Source organism: Pyxicephalus adspersus, chromosome 3, assembly GCF_032062135.1.
Source record: "Pyxicephalus adspersus chromosome 3, UCB_Pads_2.0, whole genome shotgun sequence".
NCBI lineage: Eukaryota > Metazoa > Chordata > Amphibia > Anura > Pyxicephalidae > Pyxicephalus > Pyxicephalus adspersus.
In genome coordinates, this window is record NC_092860.1 from 83,343 (window position 1) to 93,365 (window position 10,023).

The window sequence follows — 10,023 nt, forward strand, 5'->3', positions numbered from 1 at the left end:
GATGCCTGGTACCAAGCCGACAAATAGGCGTGGACCCTGAAATCCTAATAAGGTAGTGGGCGGAGCTATGGATTTCTCGGAATTCTGGGTCCTCGTGGATGTGGAAATATTTCTTCCGTTCTCCAGCTTTACAAAAAGTCGCAAAGTCGTTATACTCGAGTACCTATTGGTCGGAAGTGGGCGGGGAGTTGTCTGATAGGTATATGGCATTCTGTGTGTTCCGACTATAAGGGCCCCAGAGAACTTTTCATTCTGGAGGCATATTATTTTACATATTACTTACCAGGGCCCTATTATACTCTATGACACATGCCAGGGGCCCATTATGCTCGTATGACACATGCTAGGGGCCCTATCTACGCGTATGATACATGCCAGGGGCCCATTATACTCATATGACACATGCCAGAGGCAGTATTTGTAGAAATATCAGAGGCAGTGATCGTACATATATCGGAGGCAGTGATCATACATATATCGAAGGCAGTGATCATACAAATATCGGAGGCAGTGATCATACATATATCACAGGCAGTGATCATAGTAGGTTAGGTTGGTAAAAGACATAAGTCCATCAAGTTCACCCACTGTGACTATGGAAATAAACATATCCCAGATATAAAACCCTATAAGACATAGCTGGTCCAGAGGAAGGCAAAAAACCCCGGGTACAATTTGCTCCAACAGGGGAAAAATTCCTTCCTGATACCATGAGGCAATCGGATGTTCCCTGGATCAGCAGTCACTGTTATCTTTACTTTAAATCCTTAATCCCCAGTTATATTCTGTGCTTCTAGAAATCATCCAGCTTTTTCTTAAAGCAATCTATAGTAGTTGCTGAAACTACTTCCTGAGGGAGCCGATTCCACATTATCACAGCCCTTACAGTGAAGAATCCCTTCCTTATCCGGAGCTTAAACTTCTTTTCCTCCAGGCACAAAGAGCGCCCCCTTGTGCTTTGTAATGACATTACAGTGAATAATGGGGAAGAGAGTTCTCTATATGGACCATTTATATATTTATACAGGGTGATCATATCCCCCCTTATACGTCTCTTCTCAAGGGAGAATAGATTCAGTTCAGCTAATCTCTCCTCATAGCGGAGCTCCTCCATTCCTTTTATTAGTTTAGTTGCCCTTCTCTGCACTCTCTCCAATCCCACAATGTCCTTTTTGTGAACTGGGGCCCAAACCTGGACTGCATATTCCAGATGTGGTCTGACCAATGCTTTGTACAGGATTATGTCTCCATCTCTGCAGCCTATTCATCTTTTAACCCCCCCTAGCGTTCTGTCAGTTTTTGGATACAAGAAAGTGATCCTAATTTTTTAGCATAGAAATTTTTGTTTATATTGTGGGCCTGTAATTCTTAGGATTAACTCCCAGGTATGATAATTATATTTATTATATTATAATAATAAATTATAATATAATACATAATTATAAATAATAATTTAAAAAAATAATTAAATAATAGACATCAACAAGGTAATTTAAAATAAAATATAAAATGAGAAATGTACTTTTATTTTTATTTTATGTTGTGTGGTGTTTTTTTACTGTAAACCATTTAAAAGCAGATTACATTGTGAGGTAGGAACAAAAATGATGTTAGCAATAACACTATAGTAGCACCGAAGAACTTTACTAGTTTAGATATTGCAGAGCTCAGCTCTTTGAGGACACGTGGATGTAATCCATCAGGTCCTGGTGCTTTGTCAACCTTAATTTTTCCCAGCTGTTTCTCAATCCAGTTCTGAGCCATTGTGAGTCATGTAAGGCAGTGACATTGCTATTATGGATTTGGACTTGAGCTCTGCCATTTTCCTTTGTGTACACAGAGCTAAAATAAAATGTGTTTAGTAAATCTGCCTTGTCTTTATCCCCAGTTACCAACCCAGCGACATCCTTTAAGGGGCCTACATGCTCAGATCTGATCTTTTTGCTATTAATATATTTAATAATTTTGGGGGGTTACTTTCCTTTGCAATCTGTCTTTCATTTTGAAGTTTTGCACATTTTATCTCCTTTTTACATCTTTTGTTATATTCTTTATAGATTTCAAATGACAAAGGTGATCCTTCATTTTTTATATTTTTGGAATTCCCTTTTCTTGTTCCTTATGGCTTTTATAACATCAGCTGTGAGCCACACAGGGCCGATATTGGACAAGAATCTTGCGTGTGTACAGCGCCCGTTGTCCATTGTCCGAACGACCGTCCTGGGGGATCCATGGACTATGGACGACGAACGATCTTAATAGAAGTGAAGGGGGAGAGCGCACAGCAGGGTGCTGTATGTACAGGCCTCGTTCATGCATCGTGCAGTCTTTAGTCACTGGAAAGGATCGTGAAAGAACGAGGTCCAGCAGAGTATCATTTCTAGTTGGGGCTTCTATAAACTGTACCATAAAATTATCTTGTATTAAATTCACAAATTTCCTCCCTTTTGCTGTTCCTGTAGTGCCATTACTCCAATGTCAGGGTAGTTGGAATCTCCCATGATTAAAACGCCTATAGAAGACCCCAATAATTAATTGTGTTAATCACCCCCACATTCACCTCCACCCAAAATGCCTCATCGCTTGTTCCATCCGCAGTTTTCTTTTTCACATTCATACATATATCAGAGGCAGTGATTGATTGTACATATATTATAATTTGAGCCAGTGATCGTACAAATATTACATTAGGAAAAGCTGCTTTAGCATCCGCCCAGCATTGGAAGACAGATTGGCTTTTGTAGTCATTGGCCAAGGACATCTTTAAGTCATCTGGATTTTTTATACAATTCAGAACAAGCTGCCTACAAACTTGATTTATTATCTTTTAGTGGATAGGTACTTTATCAATTTACAATTGCAGGTTGTAACTAGGAATTTGTTTATTATAGGTGTCTCCTCTTTAGTCATTTATCTGAACATTTTTTGGCTGTTACCGAAAACTAACCCAACTTTCACCTAAATTATTGAGGAAATTTACTGCAAGTCCTTAAAAAAGCGAAGGAAACGTGAAGAGTTTGTGTGATTCCTGCGTCAGTCAGCCATTGATATTTAGGCCATTCCAGTCTCCATGCCGAGGATTTAGAATACGTTCTGCTTGTTGTGACTGACGCAAGCTGCCATCTTGGCGGTTTTGAGCTTCGCAGTTATGTTATATTTTTCTGTTTTGTTTTTTTGGGGATTTTTTTGTTTGTAAAGTCATTTACTGGGGGTGGGGGCTTTTCATGCCAAGGTCATTTTAATATTTCATTTTCTTTTAGGAGTTAGTTTTATTCTTTGTATTGTTTACTGCAAGAAATAAATCTTTGAAGTTTGAATTTTGTGTTCTGCTGTCTCTGATTTGAAACTTTGATCACTTTTGTCCTTATTTTTTTTCTTGCTCATCGAGGGACACTAGACGTATTTACCTGCCATTTACTGTAGGATTGGCATGCAGCCTGGGATAACCCCCCTACTCCGAGCTTTTAGTTAGTATCCGGGGGATGAACATTTTTTATAGCAGTTTTTCTTTATCACTACCAATGGCTGTCCTTGGCTTGGCTTGTAAAGTGCTGCCTTTCGATCAGCCTGCAAATAACTTTTGGGCTCTGGGTTCCACATGGGCACATATTCATTTGTTTTGTGCGTACCCTATCGCTGTGGACTGGCTCTATAAGTGTTCTCAGTTTCCTGCCATTTCCCGCCGCAGGGTAATGCATGGGGTAGAATGCAGATTTTATCTATGGGGTGGAATGTTGCCTACTTAGTACTTTATTTCCCCCCATATGTCATTAGGACATGTTGCTGCTCCTGCTTGCATAGTACCACATGGAACTTCTAATCACCTCCATCTCTTACCGAAGGAGGTTTTGCCTAATACCCATAACCTTCCATTGCCCATTCCATTCTTATAACCTTCCATTGCCCATTCCATTCTTATAACCTTCCATTGCCCATTCCATTCTTATAACCTTCCATTGCCCATTCCATTCTTATAACCTTCAATTGCCTTACTGCTATGCTGTACAATAAATATGAGAAACCTTTACTCAAGTACAGTGACACAGGAATTACAAGGAACCATAATCAGCAGAATTTACAATCTAAGAGGTGGGGAAGGGAATGAAGGAAAATCAGAGATAGTGAAGGGACAGAGAAATGGCTAGGCAAGTTTGGAAAGTGATTGTAAGGTTTAGTTTAAAGAGGTAATGAGTAGTGTTGATGTTCGAATTCGGGTTGTCCCTATATTCGACCCGAATATGGCTGTTCGGGTTGAAAAAACGTGTGGAGCTTGTACAGCCTCCAAACAGATGTAAAAAGATACATTATAAAAAGATACATAACACTATTACATACCCCTGTACTTCACATGAAGATTAAAGAGCACCTGTCACATCAATTTTGGGCTAAAGCTAGGTACACACTTCCAATAATTATTGTTAGAAAATGAACGATTACGACGAATCAACGATTATGCACGATTATACTTGAACAATCATATTGTGCACAATTCTGTACATGCTGTAACAATATAATCGTTCATATATAATCCACCAACAGCGTCCACACACTAGATACAATCGTTTGAACGATGCAGGGAGGGACATGTAAAGGAGAAAGTGTACCGCAGAAACATGCACAATCACTGAACGCCTGTACACGATAGATAGTGAAAGATCGTCGGCCAATCAGATCCACCGTGGCGGTCGTTCATTTACAACGACAATCCTCATTCGTCGGTGTCCTTGGTCCCTTTTTTTTTGGCCAATCGGTTGTTCATCGGTCGTTTCTAACGATAATTATTGGACGTGTGTATGCAGCTTTAGTCTACACGGACTGCATTCCCATGGGCTAATCTACACCAGGACGTTTCCTTCAGGCACGTTTTTTGAGCGTTATCTTAAATGTTGCTTGCAACATTTAAAAAATTAAAACGCTGGATAAAGGCGGGAAAATGCTTCCATTGAACTCAATGGAGGCTTTTCGAGCGTTTTTAAGCTTTTATGAAAGCTTCCATTGAAAACAATGGGGGCTTTTATAAACATTTTTAGCAGGACTTTGGAATCTGGAAGCCCCCTTTAATAAGGAGACTCCCAGATCTCCACCTCCCCACCCTGGGGAATGAGTACAGGGGTACATAAATCCCCTTACTTATTCCCTGAAAGGGTTAAAATATAAGTAAAAAATAGGACAAGGCTTTAATTTAAAATTATTAAATTAATGTGTGTGTTTGTGTAATTTAACTTTTTTTTTTTTTTTTTACAGGTTATCCCAATGACAGGATGATTTCCAGGGTTGCAATGAACAGAGCCCTGGAAATCCTCCTGACAGTGAGGGATTGCAGGGCACTAGGGGTTAAATGAGGACAAGCCTCTCCATTCACCCCTAGTGCTCTGGCTGAAGTTTTATATTTCTCAGCCATTCAGCACTAGAGATGAATGGGGAGACTTGTGCCCATTCATCCCTAGTGCTCTGTGATTGGCTGAGAAATAGGAAATCCTGATGACAGCTCAAGCATTATCAGGGTTTCCCTTTCCTCATCCAATCACAGAGCAGTAGAGGTAATGAATGGAGATAGTATCTCCATTCAACCTATATTGCCCTCGTATTGCCTGCGGTTACAGCTAATTGAAGGCACCTGCTTTCAATTAGCTGTGACCGCACAGTTCCCACGGTCCAGGAATCCCACAATGACATTATGATTCATAATGTCATTGTCAGGTAACCTGTAAAAAATAAAAAAAAAAAACAAGTTTACAATAAAAAACAGATACGAAATAAATAATTTAAGGAAAAAAAAAAATTTTTTTTTTCCTCCCGAATTTTTGCTGTCGAATGCAGCAAAATTCGGTTCAGGTCTACCCGAATTCGAACAGTCATATTCGGGTCGAATATAGGGACAACCCGAATTCGAACATCAACACTATTTGTAAATTATAGAAAACCCTTTGGGCTGGAAGCAGAGTATAATTCCACTTTAAATGATTTAAAGTTGACAGCATATCTAATGGGCTGAGAGAGGGAGTTCCAGAGTGTGGGGGCAGCTATAGAGAATTCTTGGAGCCAAGAGTGGGAAGAGGTTATGAATGAGGAATCCAATAGCAGGTATTTAGAGGAGTGCAGACTTAGATAGATCAGCACATGTGTGTTGCGAGAAATATGTAAGTCTAGGACCAATCATGATATAGAGTAGAAGTGGGACTCCAGTTAGTGGAACACTGGATAAGGGGATGGTGCGGTAGTCAAGAATTGAAAAGCACATGTTCTAGGACTTTGGTGGTCTCTGGGGGTAAGAAGGGCCATATTTTAGATATGATATGCAGGGGGAAGTGTCAGGTCCTGGTGGCTTTTTTGACCTCACTAACTCTTCCGTATGTGGACAGGTCTCCTATATTGTTGGCTGGGGTTCTTCTAACTGCAGAGGCTATAAGCAGGGATGACATTAGGTTAGCTGCTAGGTAGGGTTCATGGAAAATGAAACTAAATCAGCCTGCTAATTTTCTGGTCTCTTGGAGCCCCTGAAGAGAAAAAGAGATTTCCATTCCAATGTCTGCATTTATGAGGATTAGAAACAGACTAATATTCCATTGACACCTTAGTAGAATATTATCACTAGTCTTGCAAAAAAATGTGCTACTGTAATTCTAGTAAGGACCACTAGATGTCAGTATTGTTACATATAAAAACTTGGAACTGTGGAGCTGCACTTCAGTAATAAGCAGAATGTCACAATTACAACAGATGCAAAGAACATAATACACAAATGTCACAATTACAACAGATGCAAGGGACATAATACACAAATGTCACAATTACAGATGAGTCCTGCCATGGGGTGAGGATGGGGACGCAGAGCATGGATGAGTCCTGCCATGGGGTGAGGATGTGGAGGGGGGGATGGGTCCTGCATTGGGGTGAGAATGAGGAGGCAGAATACAAATGAGCCAAGGTGACTCAGTGGTTAGCACTTTGCAGCGCTGGGTTCCAGGTTTGAATCTTGGTCACTATCTGCATGGAGTTTGTATGATCTCCCCATGTTTGTGTGGGTTTCCTCCCACATTACAAAAACATGCAATTATTTGGCTTTCCCCCAAAATTGACCTTAGACTGTGATAATGACATAAGATTATGGGAGACATTAGATTGTGAGCTCCCTTGAGTGACATGACTATGGACTTTGTACAGCGCTGTGTAATATGTTGGTGCTATATAAATACTGGGTAATTAAAGATTAACGAGTCATGTCATGGAGTCAGGATGGGGAGGCAGAATGCAGGTAAATCCTGTCATGCAATGAGGATACAGAGGCAAAAGGTGAGATGAGAAGGCAGAATGTGGATGAGTTCTGCCATGGGGTAAGGATGGGGTGGCAGAGCATGGGTGGGTCTTTCCATAGGTAAGGGTATGGAGGCAGCGAGTGGGTGAGTGCTGTCATGAGGCCATTATTAGGAAACACTCAGGTTCAACTGATCATTCCTATTTTTTCAGCCATTAGGTAACATTTTATTACGCAGAAGGTTGTGGTTCGTTGTGCGGCCAGCTGGAAGCTTTCATGCAATATAATTGTAATGCAGTGTATAATGGTATATGGTAAATGATGATGTAAGTGAGCATAATGATCATTTTTATATTTTAGTGCAAATAACAACAATTACAGCTTAGTGAAGTAAAATGTTTTCATAAACCAGATCCTCTAAAGCAGGCATGTCCAAAGTCCAGCCCGGGGGCCAATTGCGGCCCATGTTCAGATTTTCACCGGCCTGCAGCCTCTGGCACAGGGGATCCCCTATGTCATTATAGTGGGCGTGTGCTGTGCCGGACCCGTGCAGACCACGCCCACACTATACCTGAGTATGTGCTTAATGGTTGGCCCCCACACATTTGCACCTCACTAAATCTGTCCCTCTTTGCAAAACGTTTGGACCGTTTAAAGTAACGCCCCTGCTTTAAAGTATTGAATAGTGATATCTATAAATGTGTAATTTCTCCTAAATTACAGTCAGCATCATCCACAAAAACAGAATTTCCTTCTATTCATTCACTTTTCCCATATAGAAACTTTTCCTTATTTAGTGTAAAGGTAACAATATTTCCCGTAGGACACAGTGCCACACCCGCAGGGCAAAATCCAACCAGCTAGCTTTCCACTGCAAAATAGCCACAGAACCTTTCTCTAGAGCTGGGAGAATGGAGAATCACTTCAGTGTCTTTAACATGCCAAAGGTAAGTGTCACATGGTGTGCGTCTATCATGATTTTATTCCGCACTAAATGATGGAATCAGTACTTAGTAACTTGTCTCTAGCTCAGCATTGTATAACTAAAAAGCATTTGCTGCTGCTGCTGGTCATATATTGTTTAACTAACTTCAACTTTGGATAACCCTCCATTTATGTTCATGTTGAATTCAATTCCTATGGATACAGCTTAGGAAGAAGGAACATATAGGGAATAGCTCCCCACCAAATCCTTTACCCATCCTTTCATATTCATCTTTAAGATTTGCAAACATCAGCAAAACTAATTCTAATAATTATCTACCAACAATGTCTTTCTGCCAACCTCTATCTGAAGGGTTATTGTAATACAGCAACCATATTTCACACGCAGAATGGCTAAAATGCCGCATTATATTTTCTCCAATATTATTTCCATTATTTCTGAATTATAAGCCAACAAATGAACTTTACCCTTTCTTTATGAGGGTAATAAAGCAGCACATGTTGACTGACTCAGCATACCTAGAATGGAAAGTGTCCAGTAATAGGAAGATATTGCATCCCCTGGTAACACATATGCCATTATTGCCAGCCTACTGCACTAGGCTTGTGGGATGCCAAGTAAAGGCCGGTCTACCTGGGAAGTTAAAGGAACTGCAGCTCAGTGTCATCCTAATTGTCACTGACATTAGAGGATGATGTGAGCTGTGATCGATCGGCTTTACTGCAGGTGATGTTCTGCACCGCCATGGCACTGTGATATGAACAAGCAGCAGCAAATCGATGAGCTCCTTTCTCTGCTCTTCTAACCTGTTAACACATACACAAAAGTGTCTGAAGATACACAATAGTACATACTACTCTGATGGAAATCCCCTTCTCTTTCAGATGAAATCAGAGCAGGGAGCGTTCCTTGATTATAGTGTACCATCATATTGGCCCATTTCCAGATCAAAAAAAGGGGGGCCCTACTCTGACCACAATAAATCAAAAAGCACCCCAGAATTTAGATCTGTCAGAACTTGGCTGTTCTTCCTACACATGTGGCCTCCTCGCACTAAGCACTATTCACATGGCACTGTGGTCCGATTCAGGGCACTTTCCTTGAACAACCCATCAGACTGGTGTCCATCCCAGAAGAACCATGTGATCTTTTATAGCACTACTGTCTCACCCCACCAGCTGCAGACAGTATGGGTCCTCTTTAGGGATGAGCGAGCATGCCTCTGACATTCCTGCAAAAATTTCCTCTAACTTCCGATGGGTCCCCGAAATCGAGGAAATCATTACAGGAGGAGTACAGCAGCTAAAGATTAAATGAGGGCTTGCTGTACTCCTCCTGTTAGTGTGAGTCCCGCAGCTGTGCTCATCAATGAATGCAGCTGTGGTAATCATCACATAGAGATAGATAGAGAATCTCTATCCAAGAACACATACTACAGGGCTGCCTTTGAATGGATGAGAAACATTCTGAACTTCCTGACAATTAATAGGGGAATTCAGAACTACCAGTACTAAAAATCAGTGACGAATGAGGGGAAAATTCCAGACATCTAGCACTGAAAACCAATGCTAAGAACTGAGAACCAATGTATCATGAGAGAATATTCCGGACTCCCAGCCCTGAGAACCAATGTATAATGAGAGAATATTCTGGACTCCAAGAACTGAGAACCAATGTATGATAAGAGAATATTCTGGACTCTCAGAACAGTGAACCAATGAATGATGAGAGAATATTCTGGACTCCCAGCCCTGGGAACCAATGTATGGTGAGAGAATATTCTGGACTCCAAGAACTGAGAACCAATGTATGGTGAGAGAAT

At 40.8% G+C, this 10,023-nt stretch overlaps 1 protein-coding gene across 2 annotated transcripts in view; it reads left to right on the forward strand.

Annotated features, from left to right (window-relative positions):
• Positions 1-8,122: 8,122 nt before the first annotated feature.
• Positions 8,123-10,023, forward strand: part of LOC140325420 (adenosine deaminase-like) — a gene marked incomplete in the record, with an annotated part of 17,809 nt that continues 15,908 nt past the window's right edge. For both annotated transcript variants that reach the window (XM_072403247.1, XM_072403246.1), the window contains 1 exon segment: positions 8,123-8,202. In XM_072403247.1, coding sequence (XP_072259348.1) covers positions 8,167-8,202 — 36 coding nt within the window.